Below are 24895 nucleotides of genomic sequence, written 5' to 3'. Positions count from 1 at the left end.
TGCTTGCTTATTAATTTTTTAATTTTATTTTTGTAATTTCCTAGGAACATTCATTTCAATTTTTTATACTAACATATGAACAAAATATCAAATACCTAAACAACACAAGCAATAGCATGTTCTTCTTACCCATTGGTAAAAAATATTCTTAAATCGGTTAAAATATTCTTCTTTTTATCCACCCCACAAAAGACGTAATTGTTTTATGTTTATTTATGTTAGCGTTCAAATTTAGTTTACTTATGGTAATGAATAAGTACTACTTATACAATTAACACAAACACAAATAGACACGTAAGCAAGAGTATATTTTGTGCTGAAGACTTGATCAGCTATGGAACAAAACTCTGATAAGCCATTCTTGCTTATATACATATCTTCTTGATTCAGCTGTGGTCACTGGTTATAATCACACAAATATCATATTATATCATTTAGAATCTTTCGTAATCTTCATATGCAAATTATATATATGTAATGTATATGATCTTGACCTTGATCTCGCCAAACTCTTCAGGCTTTCCAATCTCCCTGAAACCTTTCTTTGATTCTTCTAATTTCGTAAGATGAGGTTGGAATTTTTAGCAATCAACAAGCTCTTATTGTCTTTGGGTTCCATAACTTACCAAACCAACCTCCTTCACCGCCACCGCCATTGTTCTTTGTCTCTAAACCCCTCTTGTTCTTTCCTCCCGTGTCTCTTGAAGCATTTACACTCTTCAATGGAACTAGCTGCGGGCTGCCGTTCCCTGAAGAAGCTTCCACAATCTTGGTCACCATCTCTAACACCTCACTCATTTTGGGACGTGTCTTTGGATTCCTAACCAAACATCTGTTGGCTACAACTGCTAGCTTTTGAACAGATTTGATCGGGTACTTCCCTTCGAGCCTAGGGTCTAATATGAGTTTGAACTTCCTTGTGTCAGATAGATATGGTCTCACCCATTCTAGAAGCTTCTGCTCTCCCTTGGGTTTGTTTCTGTCTACTGGTCGCCTCCCTGTGATAAGCTCATAGAGGAACACTCCATAACCCCACACATCGCTTTTCGATGTGAGACGTCCTGTTTGAATGTACTCAGGTGCTGCATAACCCATTGTTCCTACAACCTAATACAGCCGGATTGTAATATGTTAATAGAGAGCTAGATGTTTTCTTTCTCAAATCTTGCAACCAAAAAAATAAGTGAAATGCAGAACTTACATCAGTAGAAACATGGGTTAGTCCTTCAGATGGACCTAAACGAGCCAAACCGAAGTCTGAGAGCTTTGCTTTCCAGTCCTCATCCAAAAGAATGTTCGAGGACTTGAAATCCCGGAATATGATCTGAAATAAACCAATAGATCAAAGTCTTTTAAGAGAGTGAAATGAGATCAATAATATAGCAAGCAGAGTCATGACATTACCTGAAAGTCCATTTCTTCGTGCAGGTATGTTAAGCCTCGAGCTGCATCTTGAGCGATTCTCAATCTGAGGTCCCAAGTAAGAACTGTGAGTGACCGAGGGGACAAGTGGAATTCAACACTTCGGTTAGGCATGTATTCATAAACCAAAAGCCGTTGGATTCCACGTTCATCATCTTCAGCACAATAGCCAAGCAATTTCACCAAGTTTGTATGCTCAACTATACCAAGAAAGTTCACTTCCGTAACCCATTCCTTATGCCCCTGGAGAATCCAATACACAAGATAACAGAGTTAGCCCTGTAGAAAACCGACAAATCTTGAATATAAGACAGGAAAGAAGAGACTTTACCTGCAACCCTCTTTTACCAAGCTGCTTCACAGCGACTTCGATTTTAATGGACGGGTCTTCTAAGTTCCTCACTGTTCCCCTGAAGACACAACCAAAACCGCCTTCTCCAATCATAACAGATCGGCTAAAGTTCTTTGTAGCAGACTTGAGATCAGTAATGCTGAACTCTCTGAGATTACTTGCTCTAGTAGACATTGTAGGGTACGAGTTCTTCCTCCCCATGGATGACTCCGTACTCGTCCCAGAGACATCCCGGGAGTTAAACTCTGATCCGCTTCGGTTTATTTCACGGTCAGAGAAGTTAGAAGTCAATGAAACCGAGTTAGGAGTCTTCTGTTCTCCTTTCTTGTCTCCACCAGAGAACAAGAAACACTTCATCGTCGAGAAGAGATGAAAACAACGAGGTTTCTGCACTGCAGGACACAAAATAAACACTGATCATGAAAACATAAACGCAACCAGAACATCAAAACCATCTGAATTTTCACAGGAACATATTATCGAACAACTAAGCTGCAAAGTTCAAGCCTTAACAGAGTCATTGTTCTTAGACATCAGTGCTTCCCTTAGTTTCTTGTATTTCGAACTTTAGATATACAAAAGATCAAATTTTTACTCTCGGGAACCAACAGATCCAATATCTTTTCAAAGAAAAACGAACCCTAAATTAAGAGAGGGTTAAGAGAAAGGATCTGGAAGCTAGAAGAAGTAACCGAGTTTCACAAGTTAAGATTCCTCCTATACTCTTAAAACCCAACAAGGCAAACATAAAAGAACTGTGAGTCTGTGACATGTTGAACTCAACATAAAAAAAAAAAAAAAAAAAGCAGAAGAAGAAGATGATGATTACAACCCACCTTTGAATTTTGTTTCGTAAACAGGTAAAAAAACAAAACTTTTTTATCAGAAGAAGATACAATTCAATCGCCAGAAGAGAAGGTTGATTGTGATTATTATGAAATGGTTCATAAATTACGTAACAAAAGAGGACTAGAGAGAAGGATGACAGGTAGGAGGAGTTTTTTAATTGGGTATTTGTGAAAATGGATTTTTTAAGAAGCAAAAACTTGGAAGAGGAGGAGGATGGACGAATAAGAAGATGAAGAAGAAGTCGTCACACGGCAAAAGCAAACAAAAAACCAAAAAAAGCTAAAGTCTTTTACAAGGCAGCTGAAAGTCTGCTAAAGTACTGAGAATTTTTTAAATTGGACAAAAATAAAATACATTGGTTTTGTACTATTTTGTTTAGATGCTTCCAAAAACTATATTTTTCTTATTATTTATGAAAAAAAAAACGTTTTGTTTCATCCCTTCTTTTTGACTTGTTCAACGGTAAGGTTGCTTCCCAAATCAGTGTATTTGGTACTTTTTTACGATTTAGAGTATCATTTTGATTTTATGAATTACGGTTTCTTTACCTTATTTCTCAATAACTCATCAATTATCCAAATTATAACCATAACATATAATAAACTAATGGTTTGTGCCAATAATATCTTGTTGCATCACCATTGGGATTCAATATTCTTCTTTTTAAGGTGCATCGGCCAAAATGGTTGCCAAAGTCCTTTCGACCTATCAGATGTATGAAATCTTACATTAAAGTTAACAAGCATATATATATATAATCCTCTATTAATCTTTATTTATTTATGATACTAATATAAGTTATCATGTATGAGATTTGGAATGGGGGAAGTGAAAGGGATGTTTAACTTGAGTCACCTATGAGATTTCCCAAATCTTCCTGGAACCTAGATTACATCAATTTAACGACAGAGTTTAGCATTTTCACACAAATAATGAATTTAAGAAATCCTCGGTTATTGCTTTCCGATTGATCTATATCGGTTTCTTAATAACTTAATACGTACTATTGGTTTTGGTAAACTGCACCACTTGTTGAGCTAACCTTAAACCTTGGTAACTTAACCTAGTTTCTTACAATTATGTTAATTAATCTACCACTTTGTTGAGTTGCTCACTGCTGTGTCGGTTTGATCCCGGTTTGGTACTTTTCGTAATATATACATCTTCACTCAAGTCTCGTAACTTCAATTCACCTACCTACCAATAGATTTTTACAGCTAAAAGTGGATCAGATCTTCTCTGTGATAGAAAATGGCACAGTTTTCATGTTGTTTTAAGAACCTAGGCACTGTCGGTCCCTATTGAGAACTTTTAACTGGCAAGGGAAGGGTCGTCACGAGTAGATTCCATAGGAAACAAGATAGAGAGACTTCTTGTGAATTTTTCGAATTTGATTTTGTATACGGAAAAGATAAGATAGTAGTAGAAGAGAAGAGAGAACTAAAAGTCAAAGTTGGTAGATCCTTACAGGTCAAAAGTCAACAGTTTTAACGAGTCATATTGGTCCTACACTCCTCCAACCCTAACATTATCAAAAACATCCGAAACGAGACATTAATTATCATATCTATGATCCGATAGAAATTGTTCTTTTATGTACCGACACAAAAGATTCCACAAACTTTGTTTTTGCATAGCAATGAAGACCAATGTAGTTTCGTTGAACCGCACTATTTTGAATTCGAACCAGTTGCGTTAAAAACAAGTTATAAAAACGACAATGTACATTGCAGGGAATTATGATCATTCTACTACTTTGTAGCTTCGTTTAACCTCTTAATTGTTAGGGGGCACTGATCTTATGCCAGAATTTTGTTTGTATGGACGTGCCTTGGTTTAGTTAAGCCAACCAAGAGGTGTATCTTAACATTCATTCAAATAGCATAGAGCCACCTCCCTAATTTAGCAAATACCAATTCAAGATTAAGAGACTTCCCATCTCTTTTTGTTCTCTGATGAGGAGCAATTTTAAACAAAGATAGAGGAATTAATTACATCCATGAAGATGTAACAAGCCTTTAACATTTTGTTATATCATACTTAGGCCTGGTAATAATATTTATTAAATAATAGAGTACTGATAAAAGAGGGTAATTAACAAAATCAAGCCAAAAACACACTCAATAGCTCAAATCCTCAAAAGGTGATACAAGCAAACAACAATACTGTTTATTTGGGTAGTATATAAATCACCAAAATCTCATTCCGATATAAAACTAAAAAGATGATTTGGAGAACTTTTTTTAGTTTTAGTTGAAGTCTGGCTTCTCAGGGTAAGTGCAGCCAGACCTCTGGATCACTACGTTTGAGGCGTAGCATCCGGCCCTCACACACTCTTCAATCCCTTTTCCGTGCACCAGCTGCGAAAGAAACCCTCCCACAAACGCATCACCTATGATCACAGAACAAGGCGGTTAAACCACCGGAGTCAGTTTACTTGAAACTGAGACCAAATGTATAATGATCTTCTTATTACAATCTAACAAAGCAAACAGTTTGGTAAACCTGGATTTGGATAAGGGTCTGTCGTGTTTACGCTAACTAGATGAGTGGTTAATTCATCAAACATTAATAAGTTTTTGAAGGGAAATTCAGGGGACCAACTCTTAGCTATAAGTCTTACTGTATCTAGCCTAGGAAGGAGTATAGCAGATTAGAACTGTTGTGACTTAGTTAGAGAGCAGTTAGTGAGTGCTTATCAAATACCTGCACCGTTGGTGTCAACAAGCTTCTCCTTGGGGAGAGGGATGACTGGGTACTTCTTCACCTTTCCATCCTCGGCGACAACCACGGGATCTGCACCTTGTGTAATCACAGTAGTCCTCTTGTATGTTCCGCTGGCTTTGGGCAACTGGGACATCTTGATGGCTATTTGCTCAACATCATCTGTCTGTATAAAATATAACCAAACAGATTAATAAAATGTCTTTTTCAAAACCAAAAAATAGAGTGAGACTTCAGCAGTTACCTCCCAGCCGTGAACCCTGGAGAATGTTCTTGCCTCGGTCTCATTGCCAAAAATATAGTCCATGTACCTGGTATGAGCAAGACATTGCTTTTCAGTATGTCGCCAGTGATTAGTGTAAGCAACTATAAGGTGAAATAAATGGATTAAGAGATTAGGATGTGCTTACGGCAGGCACTTCTCTTGAACATCTTTGAAGAATTCACAGATGAATGGAGCAGAAAGGTTCATTGTGAAAACCTGCCAAATATGTGAGCATGTCAGGATTGTTCATATTAAAGAAAAACTGGTATAGGGGAGACAGATCACTGAGCTTGGTTCTCATAAAGGATCATGTCTTCTTACCTTGTTGTTAGCAGCGGCATGTTCACGTACCAACTGAATGGATTCTGGTGATACCGTGAGGAAGAATCCAGCAATGTAGTAGAACTTGGCCTTCTCAACTGCCAAAGAAGAAACATGTTTCACAAAATCTCAGCAGATTCCAACATATGAAATTATCAAATCTTAGAAAGCAAACTCTTATAAAAAGTTTCAGAAGGTGAAATTTTTTACCCAGAGCCCAGTTCTCAGGCTTCTTCAGGTGTTCAACCTTGTAGCAGTTTGCAGCAGAAAGATTTGCAATGAGCGACCTGCAAAAGAGTGAAAGATGCCTCAATACAAGTCAGAAGAAAAAACATCTTATTAAGATAACAAAAAGCAGACATAAAGATTGAATGTAAACTGACCTTTCTCCACCAAGAACACAGACACCGCAAGTTCCGGTAGGTGTTGACTCATCTTCGTAATAGTGGACCTGGATATAGAACAACAGCAGATTAACAGTCTATTCCCTGATGATATGGACTAAAAGCAGAACCAAACAGCGATAACTTATGAAACATAAAGAAGACTCACATTGACACCAGCTGCAGTAGCATCCTTCTTCATGGCCTCTCCGTATTTGTCCTTTCCAATGGATCCCATGTAACTGGTTGCCCCAGGAGTTTGAAGCATCCACTGCAGTAATCATATAAATCCTACGGTTAAGCAAAAAAAAAAAGGTACCAACATTAAGAAAACAGAAGTATGAGAATATTTTTTTTTACCTGGGCCACTTTGATTGAGTTCTGGGTAGCACCTGGAAAACCAAACGAAACCAAGAATACATCACAAACCCTGCTAGTAATAATGCACATAAACACCATATGGTCCAAATGACGTATAATAGTGCATAAAGATGAATATACCTCCAGCAATGTATTCAACATTGAACTTCTGGCTCATCTCATCGTACCTAAACAATACCAATGATCATGTGAATCAACAAAAGTGTATGTGAAAAGTAGTCACAGACATACAGTATTACAAATCGCATCAAGAACGTTTCATTGTCTGAATTACTCAAGGCCAATGAAAAATCAATCACAAAAGACTTGTGACAGAATTATGAACTTCTCTATTTCCCTAATAACGTAATCACATCAAATCCAAACTCTATTGCTACGTCAGTGTATTTAGAGAGCGGTACTGTCTCGAATCAAAACAGGAGGATTGAGAAAAAGCTATTGACTTACATGGGCAAATGCTTGTCCTCTGCGAGAATCGCATTGTTCAATGTGATGTCGTATCTGTCACGATTCCAAAAGAAAAGAAAAAACATTCAAAACCATAGAACCCACTAGACGATTCAGATCCGAACACGGAAACTATCGGGATCTCAGCTTAAACTTACTTGTTGAGAAAATCTTGGTCGACGACGGCAGAGACGTCGAGGAGTGGGTTACCCATTCCCAAGAGGATTCCATCGAAATCAGAGGAAGCCATGGATGGTGATGATGATCTGAAGGATTTCGAGAAAAAGCCTAGAGATTCAGATCTGGTAATGGAGCTAAGTGTGTTTGGTGAGTGGAAGACTGTTGTGTCTGTTTATATAATAGAGATAGAGATAGAGAGAAACCAAAGTTAGGTATACCAAAGATAGATTCTTCTTCCTCCTACAATTTTACTTTATTTTATTTAAAAGCATCTATCTCCAATAGTCTATAGTTTAACAGTTTTTAGCTTTTTTAAAATTGTGCTGAATTTTTCTGATTTCTCTCTTAATCAAACCATATACTCTACTAGTATTTAGTGTAATCATTATATAACTTTGATTTATTAGTATCCAACATTGTGATTTAATATGATTGCAGTAGTTTTGTTGTATGTTACAAATAGTATATAATAAGTCCCAATCCCACCAACCCACTTGAGGAAATTGTCAATACACTTTGAAAAGTCCATTGGATCTAGCGGAGGAACAAGAGAGAGTTAACAAAAAAAAAAACAAAACAATGAGACAACCATATACAAGTACTATACTATAAGCCCACTTTACGCTATCCCTTTGCAATTGAAGAGGAAATGATAAAAGAATGTGTCGGTGGCATTCATTAGTCCCTGAATCATCCACGTTGTGTAGTATTTAGTAGTGTCAGCAGCATTCAAAAATTTCCACTTTTCAGGGATTGAGAATGTGGTGTGTCATGTGTGTATCTTCGTAAGATATTTTACTCCGACAAAAACTTATTGTCTCAGGATTACACGTGTGTTCATTCATTCTTACTTTGAATTAAGAGTACATAATGCCAAACAATTCAGGCAAGAAACATATTGTATATGTGTTAACAAACCTTCCTGTTGTTGTTATGAATCTTCTTTACCCATAAGGCAGAAAGTAAATAGCTGTGGAGCTGTGTAACAACTTAGAATGTAAAGAAAAACAAAAAAAAAATCAATCATGTGAAAAGCCACTTATCGGCTTTTGTTTCTTCACACAGGAAGATGATCAATAAGTAGAAAACTTTTGGGGTGAGAAAAATCACAAGGAAGATCCAATGGCGAATGAGTAAGTAGAGAAAGAATTTTGCTTTTACGGGGGTGTTTAGAGATGATCACAGATTGCTTTCGTGAAATCTGTTGTGGTTGAGCTACCTCCGAGATCAGCTGTTCTATACTTTCCCTCGGCTATTGTATTGATGATGGCACTGTGGATCTGCTCTGCTTGTTTGTTGAGTTTCAGGTGCCGCAACATCATCACCCCACTCAGTAGCAAAGCTGTCGGGTTCGCCAGGTTCTATACAACACCACAAAAGACAAAACATCATACTTTGGATAAATTAGCTGAGGATTGAATCAAGTCTTGACTTTCAAACATTGGGCTGATAAATCTAAATCCACTGTCCAAAGATGTTTGAAACTTGATGTGTAGATCAGACTCGTTAATCCTAAATACTTTATTGGCCAGTTATTAACATCATTCAAGTAACGATGATCCAACCAGAACCGTTCTACAATATAAACTAGACAGTAAATCCAATCTACAATGAAAGTCTCAGCATCTGAATGTTCTACCAAGAAAATGAAGAGAAAGAGGTGACAAATCTTCTCTCAGGAGCACAAGTTATACCATACTTAGTTTATAGATAACAGTCAGACTAAACTCACTTAGTTTGGTCTAGCGCATTGTCGAACTCGCTTTATTCATAATGACAATAACTAAATGCATCCTACAAATTTTGGGTGATGATAGTATATGAGAATGATGCAGCTTCGTGGACTAACCTTTCCAGCAATATCAGGTGCAGAGCCGTGAACAGCTTCAGCAAGGGCAATGCCATCCTCTCCGATATTACAACTGCAGCCAAAACATCATAAGAGTTTAAGGTAATTGCCTCATTTTCATAGTAGAAATATCCTGAGAGATGAAGGAACAAATGTTACCTAGGAGTCAATCCTAGTCCCCCAACAAGTCCAGCACACAAATCGCTGATAATATCTCCATAGAGATTTGGCATCACCAAAACATCAAAAAGTGCAGGGTTTTTCACAAGCTGCCGGAATTAAAGATAATCAATCTCATAATCCACAATACACGAAGGCATATTGTTCCCAATGTAAAAATAGCAAAAGCAGACTCAAGTATGGGTTGCTGGATAACCTACTCTCCAATATTTACAAGATTATACGAACAGCTAACTTAATTAACCTTTACATGATTCAGAACAAAGGGTAGGGTAAATGACATGTTGTAACTTACCATCATACAGCAATTGTCAATGACAACCTTCTCGTAATATATCTCAGGATACTTCTTAGCAACCTCATCACAACACTGCAAATCAGGACGCAAACACAACATAGTCTCAGAACAAATGTTAAGAAAAAGAAGCCAGCAGAAAAAATGTTAATGTATACTGAGTTGCAAAATGTGCAGACCTGCAGGAAAAGACCATCAGTTTTCTGCATAATGTTGGCTTTGTGAATTGCAGAAACTTTCTTCCTTCCATGAGTCTTGGCATATAGAAAGGCATACTCGGCAACTCTCATACTCGCCTTACGGGTAATGATTTTAATACTTTCCACCACACCTTTGACGACCTAGCAGATCAAAAAATGACAAATTATCAACCTGAATGATTCTGAAAAGGATACTAAATTAATATAGATTTAATCAAATGATAGAGCAACAGACAAACCTGGTGTTCAAGGCCACTGTACTCTCCTTCCGTGTTTTCACGAATGGTAATGAGATCAACGTCATCATAACGGGTTTTGTAACCAGGAAGACTGTAGCAAGGCCTAACATTAGCATACAAATTAAGCTCTTTCCTAAGAGTAAGGTTCAAAGAACGGTGACCCTTTCCAATTGGGGTTGCCATTGGTCCTTTCAAGCCAACCTTGTTATCAAGCACGGATTGAAGACTCTCCCATGTCAAGAAACTATTGGTTCGAGGATCTACTTCGGTACTAACATAGTGTTCGTCCCATTCAATGGCCACATCAGCAGCAGTAAACACCTGGGAGGATCACCATAAAAAGGGGGAAACACATTTTTGCAGAGAAATCAACTATAACATTAAAGGAACAAAATTTCGAATTCAAGAAACCTAGATTCATCATTAACAAGACCCAAATGATCCAGCCAGACATAATGGTTCCTCCTAAGACTATCTAACAAAAGTGATCTGATAACATAATTACACCAAAATCAAAGTAAATTGAAAAAAAAAGGGACCTGTTTGACAGATTCAGCGATTTCTGGACCGATCCCGTCACCAGGAAAGAGAGTTGCTTTGATCGGAGTGGTGGAGGAAGAGAAAGCCCTAGCAACGGAAATGAACGCATCGGAGCTAGAACTAGAAGTCCCGAGAATCTGGCTCGAGCGGTTGCCAAGAAGCCGTCTGGCGAGAAATGCTGCCATGGTCATCGCTTCAAGCCCTCAGAAAGACGCAGAGAGGAAAGAGACAGAGAGAGGCAGAGGAGACTTTTTTTGCTGCGTTGGACCTGAAATAAAAAGGTTACTTTTATACTTTTCTCCAGCTCCAGCAGAGAGAGGAGAGAAGAAAACATTTCTTCTAACGCCCTGTAGTTTCTCCGAAATACTATTGCAAATAAAAACGGCACAAAGTTAGTGTGTAAAAATAAGAAACGGCGTTTAAGTTTATTGCTTCATATTAAACCGGGTATGAACAAATTGTGAGAACCGGTCGGTTAGATCAAATGCGGGTTCATATCTAGGATCCGGATAACTTCAGTTTTAATAAGGAACTCCAGTAAAATAATTGTTTAAGACGACATTTGCCCCAAAAAAAAAAAAAAAATTTGTTTAAGAATTAAGACGACGAAGTAAGGCGAGAGCTCTCTCTCTCAAGGTACTCTAATTCCGATTTCTTCAGTTATTATAGCTCTGACGTCTCGATCCTGCGTTTTTGATATTTGAATCCTCAATCGCTTCTTATCCGATCTTGTATTCCGGTGATCGTTTTGTCTCCCTTGTTATTTTGGATTATGATCACCCTGCTTCCCTGATCCATTGTTATTTGAGATCTTCTTCAATCAGCTTGATTGGAGAAAATTTCTTGCGTTTTCTCGGTTGATTATGACTACATTGTAGAGATCTGTGCATTTTTATGCTTCGCATATGTGATTCTCCTATGAAATTTTGTGCCTCAGGATGTATCTAGCGATCCGAATTTTCGCGATTCGCTGTTCCATTTATCTCTTTGTGTGAACTGTGGTTGTAATGGGTGCCTTTCTGTAGCTTTCTTGTCCTGCACATCATATATACAGTAGTAGTACATTGACTATACACAGAATTTCACATATGAGCTTATGATATATACTTTGATTTTTGGATTTTTTTTTTGTGATAAATGTCGTTTTCCTTCTTGTTGTGTTTCAGCTTTTACTAGTGACCAGAATGTCTGTTTACTATGATATTGGGTTGAAGTTTCTAATATCTTGTCATAACTCAAAAATTTGGTTGCTTAATTGCTCAAATACTTGGTTTTGTGTTTGTAACGGTGATAACAGCTATATTTTTTCACTATTTCAGGTACATCTGAAGTCTTACAACAATGTCTCATGTAAGTACATAAACCTTTTATTCTGTTGAATGTGTATCCTTTATGTTTATGTGTATGTGTAGGAGTTTGACTATACATGATCTTTTTTTGGATAACCTCCTGCTTCACTTCTCCCCTGGTACTTAATTACTGAATTTCCAATTTACATTGAATAGGATTCATGTCCTTTGGTAAAGAACATTCTTCTTCTAGACTCTGAAGGAAAGCGTGTTGCCGTCAAGTATTACTCTGATGACTGGTCAACTAATGCTGCCAAGTTAAGTTTTGAGAAATTTGTATTCTCAAAGACCTCTAAGACCAATGCTCGCACAGAAGGTACGACCACATATACTATTCATCTAAAGAATTATTTTCATGGGCTGTGTATTGGGTTTCCTGACTTTGTATATACATACTTTCTCGCTTATAGATGTTTGGTTTTAACGTTTATGTGCAGCTGAGATCACACTGTTGGACAATAATATCATTGTCTATAAGTTTGCCCAGGACCTTCACTTCTTTGTTACTGGAGGTGAAAATGAAAACGAGCTCATCTTATCTTCTGTTCTTCAAGGCTTTTTCGATGCTGTTGCACTTCTTCTGAGGTATTTGCTCTACTTAAATATGCCTTTATTTATTTGCTCTACATGTTCTTTAAGTTTGATGCATCCCTTTTCTTTACCAGGAACAATGTGGAAAAGATGGAAGCTCTTGAGAACTTGGATCTCATCTTTCTGTGCCTTGATGAAATGGTCGACCAGGGGTATGCAAGTTTAATATTTTAGCCCTACATGACAGTTATATAAAAGTCCTAAACATGTTAAAAGATTTGCTGAAGCGTTTTTGAGCTTGTCCTATATATCTTAGCATTTAGCTGTTGTTTGACTATGGCTTATTATGGAATAATGTGTTAAGGGTGGTTCTTGAAACGGACCCAAACGTCATTGCGGGGAAAGTAGCAATGCAGAGCACAGAAGCTAGTGGTTCACTCTCTGAACAGGTAATTGACACTTTTTAACTATTGTTGTTACATCTCCCTATGAAGAAAGCAACAGCTTTTGCTATAATTTTGGTCTGGTTCGGCAAAAGTGCACTTCTAATTTGGATTTTTGGGACCTGCAGACACTAACTCAAGCGATAGCAACAGCTCGGGAGCATCTGACAAGAAGTCTGCTTACATGAGTTTAACCATGGCAACACATAATAGAAGAATGGACTTCAATTTCTATGATGAGCAACTATTATGAGTGAGTTTTGTCTTCCGGTTTCGAAACTTATTAAAAGTCTCTAATAATTATATAAATAGCTTTGTGCAATTGGTGGAATGTTTTTGGAGACTGGATTATTGAAACAAGAATTTGATTACTCTACTTGAAGTCTAGAAAAGCTATTCACGAAAGTCTAAACTCTAAAGCGATTTCAGATGCTAGTGAGGGGTGAAGAAAGTGCCACACCCCCTAAGGCTAGAACCTTCTAATTGAGGTGCACGCCAATCAGTTTTTGGTTCGAATTTGGGATGAATTTAGGTAAAAAAAAATAACTAAAGCAATAAACAAATAATGAATTTCAGATTATTTTCAAGTAACAGATAAAGTCGAATAAGAGATCTTGTATTAGAAAATCCAAAACTAACTAGAAATTAGCAGATTTTCCAATTATTAAGTTAGATTTAGTATTTCAAGCCCTCTCTGTATAAACACAGACGCTTCTCCTTCTCGTTACTCAAATCTCTTTCGCTCTGCAAACGTTTTCCCGTGAATTACTCTCTCAAGGTACTTGTTTCTCCGATCTCTTCTGTTAATATTTTTTTTGTCTGATCTTTTTGGTTCTACCATTCAGAATCCTCCGTTGAGATTATTCTCTGCCATATGACAATGATATGCTCAAATTTAAACCCTAGAGTTAATCTCTCAAACCAGAGGTCAATGTAGTATTTGTAGTATTTAGGGGTCGAATCCACAGAGACTCAAGATCAAACACAATAAATTATAGAGTTTTGTAATTAGGCTAAACATATTAAGTTGTATTAAAAACAAAAGAAGACAATGCAAAATATTAAATCAAAATATTAAATAATTTTGTTCATCAATGGTTTTAATCAAGAAAACAATTATATTTTCATATCAATTAATTTTCCTAATATAATAATTCTAGGTTATCAATCAAGAACTATTGTGATAAACAATCAAGGATGAAGATCATAAAAGATTAAGAACCATAAAAATCACAGATCTAATAAATCATAAAAACTCTATGAAAAATCTTAAACCTAACAAGCAAACTACTCAGACATGATTAATCAAGAACAAATCATTCTGAATAACATGCAAAAGAGGGAGTTTAGAAATCTTCTCTCTACAAAGAATTCAGATCATTCTCTCCCAAAAGCTCTCAATATCTCTCTCAAAAAGCTGTTAGAAAATAACTTACCCAAAAACACTATATATATGTCCTAAAACATGTCAGGGACTTGTGTTACAATTTAGGAAAATTTTGGGTAAAATTGTAAAACTTCCAATTTCTTCTTTCTCTCGTCGGATAGACATGGGTGTCGACCGATGCTCCTTCGGTGTCGGTCGATGCTCCAACTCTGATCCGACTCCAAATTCTTTTTCTTCGGTAAAATGCTCCAAAATCATTCAAATTGCTACACTTTGCTCTTGCCAAATTCCTAGATAATCTGTAAAGACTCGAAAACAAGCTAGAAACAAATGAAAAGCATCACAAAATCATTAATTCAAAACCGATTTAAACCCTAACTACTCTCTCTTTCAAAACTGATTTAAGCCGATTTAATCCAAATCTACGCAAAGACTCTTACAGAAAAGACCATAACACTTGATGCTGAAACCTCCGACTCCATCCTTAATATCAAGGCAATGATCCAGGAAAAAGAAGGCATTTCTTTAGATCAGCAATGACTGATTTTTTCCGGTAGACTGCTTGAGGATGGTCCTACTTTGGCTGATTACAATATCCAAAAAAACTCAACTCTCCACTTGGTTTTGAGGTTGAGAGGTGGTATGCAGATCTTTGTTAAGACTCTTACAGACAAGATCATAACTCTTGAGGTGGGAAGCTTCGACACGATCGAGAACGTCAGGGCAAAGATCCAAGATAAAGAAGGGATCCCTCCTGACCAGCAACGACTTATCTTTGCCGGTACACAGCTCGAGGATGGTCGTACCTTGGCTGATTACAACATCCAGAAAGAGTCAACTCTCCACTTGGTTCGAAGAGGTGGTATGCAAAACTTTGTGAAGACTCCTGCGGGAAAGACCACAACCCTCGAGGTCGAAAGCTCAGACACCATCCATAACGTCAATGTCAACATCCAAGACAAAGAAGGGATCCCTCCAGACCAGCAAAGGCTTGTCTTTCACCGGGAAGAGGTCCAAAATGACCGTACTACTGTGGATTCAGGCATCCAGAAAAAGTCAAGAATTTTCCTTCTCCGTCCTGTCAACATCCAAGACAAAGAAGGGATCCCTCCAGACCAGCAGAGGCTGATCTTTCACCGGGAAGAGCTCCAGGAGGACCTTACTCTTGCGGATTACGGCATCCAGGGAAATTCAAAACTTTACCTTCTCAATCGTCTTCACTGTCGTTCGCAGATATTCGTCGAGACCCTTGCAGGTGTAACCATTACCCTAGAAGTTGATACCTCAGACACCATTGGCAATGTCAAGGCGAAGATTCAAGACAAGGAAAATTTACCCTCAGACCAGCAGAGGCTGATATTTCTCGGTAGAGAGCTCAAGGATGATCGTACTGTTGCGGCTACCGCATCCCGAGAAACTCAAAACTTTACCTTGTCCTTCGTCTTCCCCGTCGTATGCAGATATTCGTCAAGATCCTCCCCGATGTAACCAGTACCCGTGACACCCTTCCCTTTAAAATCATTACCGTAGAAGTTGAGAGATCAGATACCATTGACAATATCAAGGCGAAGATTCAAGATGAGGCAAATTTACTCCCGCACCAGCAGAGGCTGGTTTATCTCGGTAGACCGCTCGATGATTGCCGTCGGACTCTTGCGGATTACGGCATCCAGGAAGAGTCAACCCTTTACGTTATCCGTCGTATTCCCCGTGTTATACAGATATTCGTTAAAACCCATGCCTCTAAAACCATTACCCTAGAAGTTGAGAGCTCAGACACTATTGATAGTGTTGCAGCTAAGATCCAAGACAAGGAAGGAATACCTCTGGACCAACGGAGACTTATCTTTGGTGGTAAAGTGCTTAAGGGTGGTCGAACAGTAGCATATTACAACATTGAAAACGAATCAACTCTGAATCAGTTGTATTTTCTGAAAGGTGGTAGTCGTATGCAGATTTTTGTCAAGATTTTTTCGAGAAAGACCATTACTCTTGATGTCGAGAGCTCTGATACGGTCGATAACGTGAAGGCCAAGATTGAGGACAGAGAAGGGATCCCACCGGACCTGCAAAGGCTGATATTTGCCTGCAAACAACTTGAAGATGGTCGCACTTTAGCTGATTACAATATTCAGAAAGAGTCATTACTTCACCTTCTTCTCAGTTTCCCCGGTGGAAGCTCCTAAACAAGAACTAGCGCGCGTCGATGACTTTTGAGATTCTAGTGCTTTGGTCTTTTTTCTTTTCTTGGTATGTTTTACGTTTTGATGAGCTTGTAAATGGGTTTTTACCATTCAACTTCAAAGTCTTTTGAATAATAATAAATTCACTTGCTTTTCTTATATCTCTGTTCCACAAAATCCAAATCTCAATTACCATGAAATTAGTTTTGAGCTTAAAGTCGGCTTGATTGAAAACACACTTTAAAGAATTTTGCAAATGTTCAAAGGGTGGTCAAAGACGAAAACGATCAAACTAAAGTAAGTCTTCAAATAGACTAGAAAACATTATAAAGATAGCAAAAAGGATCTACATTGCGTTTATAACACCGAGGCAGGACTTTTGGAATCATATGCACTAAAAACACCGAACTTATAATATAATACCCCACACATCTTTTGCTCAATAATTTAAAATTTCAGTCGTTTGCAATTGCATGGAAAATTACTACCGACTCCTGTTTTATTTCTATTTTGTCACCTAAAATATATTATCCATTGCATTTGCAATTTTGCATATATGTCGACAAGTTGACAATGACGGTGAGCTCCGAAAGAGTTTTTTTTTCTCTTTCATTGATTTCTCTTTTGTATATTAAAGCTCCAAAGAAAAAGAAAAAAAGAAATTGACATGGGACTAGATCTTCTTGTCCCCTTTAAGGCAAAGTTCATTGGATCTTCTCTTCTTGTCCCCTCTAGGCAAAGTTTTATATGTATATATATTTCGTTATTATGAACTATATTCTCTCTTTACTGATAGATTAGGTCCAATTTTTTTTTTTTTAACCTGAATTTCATTGTAACACATTCATGTAAAACTTGAATAAGTTTTGTACCTGCATGAATGTGTTGTGTTATAAAATTTAGTCGGTCGTCACTGTAATAAGCATACAAATATTATAGACGAGAGAGATCCAACGAATCCAATAATAAATATTTATACTTTTTGTTTTGTTTGGTTTTGATGGTCACCATGAGGACGCCACCCACGTTCTCTCTGTTCGTCAGCCATCACACTGTCAAATGGCAGCTTGTCTCAATCTTCATCTTTCAGTTCATGAACTTCACTTACAATGGAAATCCATCTCTTTCTCCTCTTTCTCTCTCTCATTCCACTACTTTTCTCCAAACCCGGATCCGGGTTCGGATCCTCCGGTCCAATTGCCGCGTCGTTCGGCGGCTCTGCTTTCTTCTGCACCATTGACGCTAGTGGTCGTCAAGATGTTATCTGCTGGGGAAAAAACTATTCATCTCCATCTTCTTCTTCTTCCTCCTCCTCATCTCTTGCTTCCTCCGCTTCCGCAAGTTACACCATTCCGTCAATGGCGGTTCTTTCAGGCGGAGACGGGTTTCTCTGCGGCATTCTATCCAACACTTCTCAGGCGTTTTGTTTCAGCTCACTTGGTTCTTCTTCTTCAGGTATGGATCTCGTTCCTCTAGCTTACAGGACAACTGCTTACTCCCAGATCGCTGCTGGAAACAGCCATGTCTGTGCAGTTAGAGGAGCTTACTACTCCGATCACGATTCTGGGACTGTCGACTGTTGGGAGATCACAAGAGCTAAGAATAACAACAGCTTAATCGCTAAAGAGAATCCAAACTTCTATGATCACTTTGTTAGTAATCTCGTCTTCAACAATATTGTATCTGGTGATGGGTTTAGCTGTGGTGGAATCAGAGATGGTGGGTTGCTCTGTTTTGGTCCCAGTTCTACTAATCTAGGGTTTAATACATCTTCTGATAGCTTCCAAGTCTTAGCCGCCGGGAAAAACTCACTCTGTGCGATTCTTAACTCATCCCGGGAGGTGAAGTGTTGGGGAGAGGATGAGTCTTTTGTCAACTCTCCAACGGATGATTCTCGATTCGTCGCGTTAACCGCAGGTCCTCGCCATTTCTGTGGAATCCGTGAGGATACTCATGAGGTTGAGTGTTGGGGAAACTCAAATTTTTCATTGATTCCAAAAGGTTCTGGATTCAAAGCAATTGCTTCATCTGATTTCATTGTTTGTGGTATCAGAGAAGAGGATCTTGTTCTTGATTGCTGGATGGTTAACGGGTCATCGACCTTAGCTTACGATCCTCCTTTAGAGCTGTGCAGTCCAGGGATGTGTCGAGCTGGTCCGTGTAACGAAAAGGACTTTGCTTTTAACGCAAGTATCCTCAACGAACCTGACCTAACGAGTTTGTGTGTAAGAAAAGAGTTAATGGTCTGTTCACCTTGCGGTTCTGATTGCTCTCATGGGTTTTTCTTGTCTAGTTCATGTACCGAGAACTCTGATCGGATCTGTACGCCTTGTTCGCTCTGTCAAAACAGTTCTTGTTCGGACATATGTAAGCTTCATAACAGCAATTTTCCAGACAACCATTGGCATCAACTACAGAGACTTGTCTTAATCATCGGATCTTGCGCGTCTGCTCTGTTGATCATCATAATCGGTTGCTGCGTCGTGCCACGGATTGTCTCTAGTCCTAATAAAGATGATGGCGGTGCGAATCAATTCAAGTCTTGTATAGGAAAGCCTGATTTAGACACCGAGCCACTTGAATATATCTCCCCTGCTCCATCGGTAACACCTTTTGCTCAAGTGTTCAGACTCTCTGAGCTTAAAGATGCCACCAACGGGTTTAAAGAATTCAATGAGTTAGGCAGAGGAAGCTACGGGTTTGTCTACAAAGCCGTGTTAGCTGACGGGAGGCAAGTAGCGGTTAAGAGAGCAAACGCATCAACCATAATCCACACAAACACAAGAGAGTTCGAGACGGAATTAGAGATTCTCTGCAACATTAGACATTGCAACATTGTGAATCTCCTCGGTTACTCGACTGAAATGGGAGAGAGGATTCTTGTTTACGAGTACATGCCTCACGGTACGCTTCACGACCATCTACACGGCGGGTTTTCGCCGTTGAGTTGGAGCTTAAGGATGAAAATAGCTACGCAAACCGCAAAAGGTCTTGACTATCTTCACAATGAAGCTGAGACGAGAATCGTTCATGGCGATGTGAAGTCTTCGAATGTACTTTTGGACTCAGATTGGGTAGCGAGAGTTGCGGATTTCGGGCTAGTGACATCGTCGAACGAGAAGAATTTGGACATCAAAAGAGATGTTTATGACTTTGGGGCTGTATTGTTAGAGATTTTAACCGGAAGGAAACGTTATGATAGGGACTGTGATCCGCCGGAAATTGTCCAATGGACGGTTCCGGTGATCAGAGAAGGCAAAGCGGCGGCGATTGTGGATAAGTATATTGCGTTGCCGAGAAACGTTGAGCCGTTGTTGAAACTTGCTGACATGGCGGAGTTGTGTGTACGGGATGATCCTAATCAACGACCAACGATGTCGGAACTTGCAAACTGGTTGGAACAGGTCACACAAGAGATGCATTATTGATCTTCTCTATCTTTTTTTGTTATCTTGTTTTTTTCGGGGAATAACAAAGTCATTACAAATTTACAATGATACGGCGGCGATTTGTGGATAAGTAATACAGTACTACTATTAATTTAAATTGTGATTAAGTTAATTACAATGTTCGTTCTCAGCTAAAAAATTTTCAAATTTGGCATATGAATCTCTAAAAGCAAAGAAGCCATGCAGTAGTAGTCAGATCGTTAATTAGCTGTTTTTAGAAATTAATTAATTTATGAACAGCTTCTTTTTATTTTTATATAGTGTTTGTATTTAACCATTTTTTACCAAACATTTAGCTAGCTAATTAGTTCATGCACACATTCTGTCTACTATATACACTATTTTCAACAAACATTTACCTACTTAGTTCATGCACATTATTTGTCAGACTTCCAAATTTACATGACATTAATTTACTGCTCTACATCAGAATCTTACTAAAAAAAACAAAGATTGAACCTACTGATATACTTTGATAAACTGAATTAGAGCTTTTTTTAGTCATAAAACAGCTTTAGTTACAAAATTGGAAACCATCTCTCTTTTTGGGATCTTTTATTACATTTACACATGTACATTCCTCATTGATATATCATTTCCTCATTACATACAACCCACACAAATATGTTCAGATCTCTAACACATATATTAATTCCCCACTCAAATACAAATCTTGTTAGGGTATAACATCAGCTCAGAGGAAACGACAAAATGAAGTTAATGAATAGTATTTGGCTTCAGATCATGGATTCATGGATAGCACGTGACACGTTACAATGAAGACAAACAATGCAAAGGTCTAACAAAGGACCTCGATTACCTTTGACATGACTATCAGTATATTACATTCGTGTTCCGCGAAGATGTTAATTACGTTCGACGACGTGAGAATAAGTAAACATGCAATTATATCTATATGCATCATCAACAGAGAAGCCTCATAGAAAAAATTTACTTTTTATATATGTATATGTCACGATCATAGGTCTATATAATTTATAAATGAGTTAAACTTGATTTTACATTCACAACTAGTTTAAAAAGACAAGTTTTCCGTATCCAACTTGATGCAATGATGCCTCTCCTCTCCTGTCTGCCGTTTCCCACTAAACATTTTTATAATGATATTTATTATTCTTAATTATGTATGTCCATCTTTTGGAATTTGCTTAATGATAGAGTGTGTGAGTGGTTAGGTATGTGATTCTATATATCTCTTTATTTATTTTCGAATCGCATTAATCATACCTCCGTATGATAAATTTATTTATTTTCACAACTCTTGCTTTTTTTTGTTGTTGTTAAAAACAGTTTGATTTGTTTTAATTGAGATATGGGTATATATATCTGTAAATGATCACACGATCAACTGCAATTTCACGTATATATCAAACATCCCATAGTTACAATTATATCCGATCCGGCAACTGAATATAAAAATATATAGAGATTAGAGATGATCACTTATTACTCTTCCTTTCGAAGAAATGTTTATTTTATTAGTATTCTTTGTTTTCTTATGAGGTGTTTAGCTAAATGTGACTCTATATTCATACTAATTTTAGCTAATGGCTATGGAAATTATAGAAACTCTTTTAGGGCTTAGTATGAATATAGAGTCACATTTATGCCTCTCTTTTTTTGGTTGGTCAACAGGGTTTATGCTTTTGAAGAAAACACTATTTTTTAAGAGATTATAGTATACACCATTTTTTTTTTTGTGGATTAAACTTAGGGACCATTAAACTTATATACACAATTATTCAAAAAACGACAAAACAAGAGTTGATATGGAATTCCAAAAAGATCAGTTCACCTTTCGGACCATATAATATAAGAATATTATGTTGGCAAAAAGTAGGGTTATTAACTTATTATAGGTTTAAAAAAATTAAAATGTAAATATAGCCTACTTTGTTAAGAATATTAAACTAAAAATAATTAAGCAAAGTATAAATTTAGAGAGGGGGGGGGGGGGGGGGGGGGGAAGTAGACAATGTCCACTACACATTTTAGACTTCGGACAGCGCAAGTGACTTCGAATCTTAAATCATGCAACTATTGATCCACAAGTTCTCAACTCCTAGAATACTAATCTAGAAAGGAAATAAAAAGAGACAAATTTACTAGAACCAATAATTTAAGGAAATTGTTTCTATATATAAATATAATCATTTTCAAAGCATTGAACAAATTAATCCTAGTATATACGTAATGCAACCTAGAAAAAAACATCTTAATAATTAACGGTAACGTCTTCTAATTAAGAAAAGCTATTTTTTTGGTTGTCGTCAGATAACACCTTAACTCTTTTGTTGAAATTATTATTTTTTTTCGTAAAACCTTTAACTCCTATTAACAAACAATTAATAACAAGAAGAAAAAAAAAAGTCTCGAGAAAGAAAAAAAAAAAAACTTTGTGTAAACATAAACACCATCGAAGGGGAAGGGGGTGGTGTTTTTAATGTTCGTGAGTGGAGCTTCTTGGCCAACCCCGACCCCATCATCATCATCATTACCCACTTTCATCTCCCTAAATTATTCTCTCTTATCTCTCTTTTTTTTTTTTTTTTTTTTATATATTCTTTCTTTCTTAATTCCATATCAAAAAAATCAATCTTTGTTCTGCTTTTGCTTTTTATTAATTCCTTACATTTCACTCAATAGCAACAACAATCTCCCGGATCTACCGATCCATCCGCAAATTTAGAAAATTTCTGAGATTTGATCATTTGGGTCATCTAAAAATCTTGTCTTTTTTTTTTTTTTTGATTTGGGTTTAACGCCAAGACTCAATGGGAAACAACAGCAGCAGCGGAGGACGCCGTCGGCGGCGAAACCATACAGCCGCTGCTCCTCCTCCTCCTCCTCTTCCTCCACCACCACCTCCAGCTACAGAAATCCAAGCGATATTCGCCGCCGCTACACCTTATCCAAACCCTAATTCTAATCCGGTTTACCAGTACCCTGCTCCTTACTACCATCATCCGTCGGGGCCGCCTCTTCCTCCTCCGTACGATCACCACCACCTTCATCATCATACACCGCATCCTTACCACCACCACTCTTCTTGGGCTCCAATGGGGAGATACCCTTATGCTGCTGGTGCTCACATGATGATGGCTCAGCCTACTCCTTACGTTGAACACCAGAAGGCCGTCACGATCCGTAACGACGTTAATATTAAGAAGGAGACTCTTAGGCTTGAACCTGATTCTGATCATCCCGGTCGGTTTCTCGTCTCCTTCACGTTTGATGCTACCGTCTCCGGAAGGTAGATTTCACTTTCTTCCCTTTCGTTGATTTCGTGATCGATTTGAAAAAAATTACAAAACAGAGCAGAGAGCAGATAACACGTGAGACTGTCTTCTTCCTCGTGACCATATCTGAAGTTTATTATGGTCTTCTTGTTGCAATTTGACTTCTTTGATTTTGCTTAGTAGATGAATTTTTTTTTAAAATCAAATCTTTACGTGTAATTGACTAAGCTTATGTTATGTTGGACTTGTGGGAAAAAAACAGGATTAGTGTCATTTTCTTTGCTAAAGAGTCGGTAGGTTGCAATCTCACAGCGTCAAAGGAAGATATTTTGCCACCAGTCACCCTAGATTTCGAGAAAGGACTTGGTCAGAAGTTTAAACAATCATCTGGTTCGGGTATAGACTTCTCGGCCTTTGAGGATGATGAGCTGTTCAACAAGGCAGCAGACTCAGGTATCTATCCATTGGCGGTTAAGGCAGAAGCAGCTGCCTCTGGTGAGAATGAAGAAGAGAGGTTGAAATCGAAGAAGAATGCGCAGATTACTCAAGCGGTTTTTGAGAAAGATAAAGGAGAGATCAAGCTTAGAGTTGTGAAGCAGATACTATGGGTTGATGAAATGAGATATGAGTTGCAGGAGATTTATGGGATTGGGAATACGGTTGAAGGCGATGGTGATTCAGCTGATGATGCTAATGATGACCCGGGCAAAGAATGTGTTATTTGTTTGTCTGAACCACGAGACACTACTGTTTTACCATGCCGACATATGGTAAGTGTACATTCATCTTTAATTTGTGAATGCTGATGATTCCTTACTGTTTAGTGGACTTGTCGATGTGAAAAAATGTTTGGTTTTTGTGGTGCAGTGTATGTGTAGCGGATGCGCTAAGGTTTTGAGGTTTCAGACAAATCGATGCCCGATTTGCAGGCAACCTGTTGAAAGGCTTTTGGAGATAAAAGTTCACGGTAACAGCGGAGGCGGGAACAATACCGGACAGGGAGAAACAACTGAACAAGCACGGGAGGGTATGGATTGAACGGAGCAACTGCCATCGATATATTAGTATATGCATGTTTGATCCTTGTGTGTTAACAACAAAATGTGTGATTTTCAATTCATAATATAGAAAATTTCGAAATCATTTGGATCACAGTCGCAATCCTTCAGTATTCTTCATTAGATACTGCAACGAACAGGTTGTTTCTTATTTAGCTAGTTGCTCAGCCAGAAGCTGCAGCGGCAGATGAACAACGGCAGGACATTTGAATCATTATAGTGGCAACAGGACAGATACTAAAACATGGAAAGACACAAGATCGGCATTATGATGACACGATAGACAAAGACTGAGACTACTGAATTCCAAAATGCTGAGTTTTAGTCTGCTTTTTAGACTTTGGAGTATGTTCATGCAGGCTCGTTGGAGCAATGGAGGAAAAGCTCGGCCACATAACATATGATGGCTCCTGGTTCGAGTAAACCCGAGAGGAACTTCCATCTTTACCTTGCTTGTGTGTTCATTTTCAGAACCACAAAGTCTGCGTATTTTGCAGTTTCTTCAAACCAAGCACTTCCAGATACAGTGATGCATTTAGATGTAGCATTGTTGTCACCACTGCAATTTCTTTACCTCACGATGGGTAAGAAATGCTTCTAGCATATTG

General features: G+C 37.9%; 5 protein-coding genes and 2 pseudogenes across 8 annotated transcripts; 4 read left to right on the top strand and 3 right to left on the bottom strand.

The window, feature by feature from the left end:
- Positions 1-287: 287 nt before the first annotated feature.
- Positions 288-2991, bottom strand: LOC104756520 (serine/threonine-protein kinase PCRK1). The gene is made up of 5 exons (XM_010479157.3): positions 2611-2991; positions 1754-2166; positions 1405-1665; positions 1202-1324; positions 288-1107 (listed from the first exon to the last, which is right to left on the bottom strand). Exons 2-5 carry the CDS (start codon positions 2129-2131, stop codon positions 589-591), a joined length of 1281 nt encoding a protein of 426 aa, XP_010477459.1. The 5' UTR covers positions 2132-2166; positions 2611-2991; the 3' UTR covers positions 288-588.
- A 1672-nt stretch (positions 2992-4663) lies between these two features.
- Positions 4664-7774, bottom strand: LOC104756123 (adenosine kinase 1). Its single transcript, XM_010478685.3, has 12 exons — positions 7303-7774; positions 7145-7198; positions 6818-6864; positions 6677-6708; positions 6486-6587; positions 6317-6384; positions 6144-6220; positions 5934-6031; positions 5758-5828; positions 5592-5658; positions 5330-5513; positions 4664-5015 (listed from the first exon to the last, which is right to left on the bottom strand). Exons 1-12 carry the CDS (start codon positions 7392-7394, stop codon positions 4873-4875), a joined length of 1035 nt encoding a protein of 344 aa, XP_010476987.1. The 5' UTR covers positions 7395-7774; the 3' UTR covers positions 4664-4872.
- A 431-nt stretch (positions 7775-8205) lies between these two features.
- On the bottom strand, positions 8206-10959 carry LOC104756212 (isocitrate dehydrogenase [NAD] catalytic subunit 6, mitochondrial). Its single transcript, XM_010478796.3, has 7 exons — positions 10627-10959; positions 10088-10408; positions 9828-9989; positions 9649-9723; positions 9333-9442; positions 9174-9246; positions 8206-8685 (listed from the first exon to the last, which is right to left on the bottom strand). Exons 1-7 carry the CDS (start codon positions 10816-10818, stop codon positions 8494-8496), a joined length of 1125 nt encoding a protein of 374 aa, XP_010477098.1. The 5' UTR covers positions 10819-10959; the 3' UTR covers positions 8206-8493.
- Positions 10960-11096: 137 nt separating this feature from the next.
- LOC104756298 (coatomer subunit zeta-2) lies at positions 11097-13355 on the top strand. 2 transcript variants are annotated; one of them, XM_010478905.3, is made up of 7 exons: positions 11097-11263; positions 11947-11977; positions 12133-12292; positions 12414-12561; positions 12642-12719; positions 12872-12956; positions 13079-13355. In XM_010478905.3, the coding sequence occupies exons 2-7, from the start codon at positions 11969-11971 to the stop codon at positions 13136-13138; spliced, it is 540 nt and encodes a 179-aa protein (XP_010477207.1). In that variant the 5' UTR covers positions 11097-11263; positions 11947-11968; the 3' UTR covers positions 13139-13355. The 2 variants fall into 2 exon arrangements, with proteins under 2 accessions (XP_010477207.1, XP_010477354.1); XM_010479052.3 differs by having other exon boundaries at positions 11247-11366.
- Positions 13356-14866: 1511 nt separating this feature from the next.
- On the top strand, positions 14867-16673 carry LOC104756036 (polyubiquitin-like; annotated as a pseudogene). The gene has a single exon (XR_015577879.1). The product of XR_015577879.1 is annotated as a polyubiquitin-like (transcript).
- A 641-nt stretch (positions 16674-17314) lies between these two features.
- LOC104755944 (serine/threonine-protein kinase-like protein CCR1 pseudogene) lies at positions 17315-20225 on the top strand (annotated as a pseudogene). The gene has a single exon (XR_015577855.1). The product of XR_015577855.1 is annotated as a serine/threonine-protein kinase-like protein CCR1 pseudogene (transcript).
- A 2034-nt stretch (positions 20226-22259) lies between these two features.
- On the top strand, positions 22260-24369 carry LOC104755849 (putative E3 ubiquitin-protein ligase LOG2). The gene is made up of 3 exons (XM_010478355.3): positions 22260-23243; positions 23492-23999; positions 24097-24369. The coding sequence occupies exons 1-3, from the start codon at positions 22765-22767 to the stop codon at positions 24265-24267; spliced, it is 1158 nt and encodes a 385-aa protein (XP_010476657.2). The 5' UTR covers positions 22260-22764; the 3' UTR covers positions 24268-24369.
- Positions 24370-24895: the final 526 nt, after the last annotated feature.

This window comes from Camelina sativa, chromosome 1, assembly GCF_030686135.1.
Source record: "Camelina sativa cultivar CO46 ecotype springtype chromosome 1, ASM3068613v1".
Taxonomy (NCBI): domain Eukaryota; kingdom Viridiplantae; phylum Streptophyta; class Magnoliopsida; order Brassicales; family Brassicaceae; genus Camelina; species Camelina sativa.
The sequence above is the reverse complement of the archived record's forward strand: the minus strand, read 5'-3'. Positions and strand labels throughout refer to the sequence as shown.

Coding starts and splice junctions, on each gene's coding strand:
- LOC104756520 (XM_010479157.3), bottom strand. CDS start 2,131: ATGAAGTGTTTCTTGTTCTCTGGTGGAGACAAGAAAGGAGAACAGAAG. Junction 1,666..1,753: donor TTGGTAAAAGAGGGTTGCAG/GTAAAGTCTCTT, acceptor TGGATTCTCCAG/GGGCATAAGGAATGGGTTAC. Junction 1,108..1,201: donor TAACCCATGTTTCTACTGAT/GTAAGTTCTGCA, acceptor CGGCTGTATTAG/GTTGTAGGAACAATGGGTTA.
- LOC104756123 (XM_010478685.3), bottom strand. CDS start 7,394: ATGGCTTCCTCTGATTTCGATGGAATCCTCTTGGGAATGGGTAACCCA. Junction 6,865..7,144: donor GAGGACAAGCATTTGCCCAT/GTAAGTCAATAG, acceptor GGTATTGTTTAG/GTACGATGAGATGAGCCAGA. Junction 5,016..5,329: donor TGTTGACACCAACGGTGCAG/GTATTTGATAAG, acceptor CTGTGATCATAG/GTGATGCGTTTGTGGGAGGG.
- LOC104756212 (XM_010478796.3), bottom strand. CDS start 10,818: ATGACCATGGCAGCATTTCTCGCCAGACGGCTTCTTGGCAACCGCTCG. Junction 10,409..10,626: donor TCGCTGAATCTGTCAAACAG/GTCCCTTTTTTT, acceptor TGATCCTCCCAG/GTGTTTACTGCTGCTGATGT. Junction 9,443..9,648: donor TTGACAATTGCTGTATGATG/GTAAGTTACAAC, acceptor TAATTCCGGCAG/CTTGTGAAAAACCCTGCACT.
- LOC104756298 (XM_010478905.3), top strand. Junction 12,293..12,413: donor GACCAATGCTCGCACAGAAG/GTACGACCACAT, acceptor GTTTATGTGCAG/CTGAGATCACACTGTTGGAC. Junction 12,957..13,078: donor GTGGTTCACTCTCTGAACAG/GTAATTGACACT, acceptor TGGGACCTGCAG/ACACTAACTCAAGCGATAGC.
- LOC104755849 (XM_010478355.3), top strand. CDS start 22,765: ATGGGAAACAACAGCAGCAGCGGAGGACGCCGTCGGCGGCGAAACCAT. Junction 23,244..23,491: donor GATGCTACCGTCTCCGGAAG/GTAGATTTCACT, acceptor GGAAAAAAACAG/GATTAGTGTCATTTTCTTTG. Junction 24,000..24,096: donor TTTTACCATGCCGACATATG/GTAAGTGTACAT, acceptor TTTGTGGTGCAG/TGTATGTGTAGCGGATGCGC.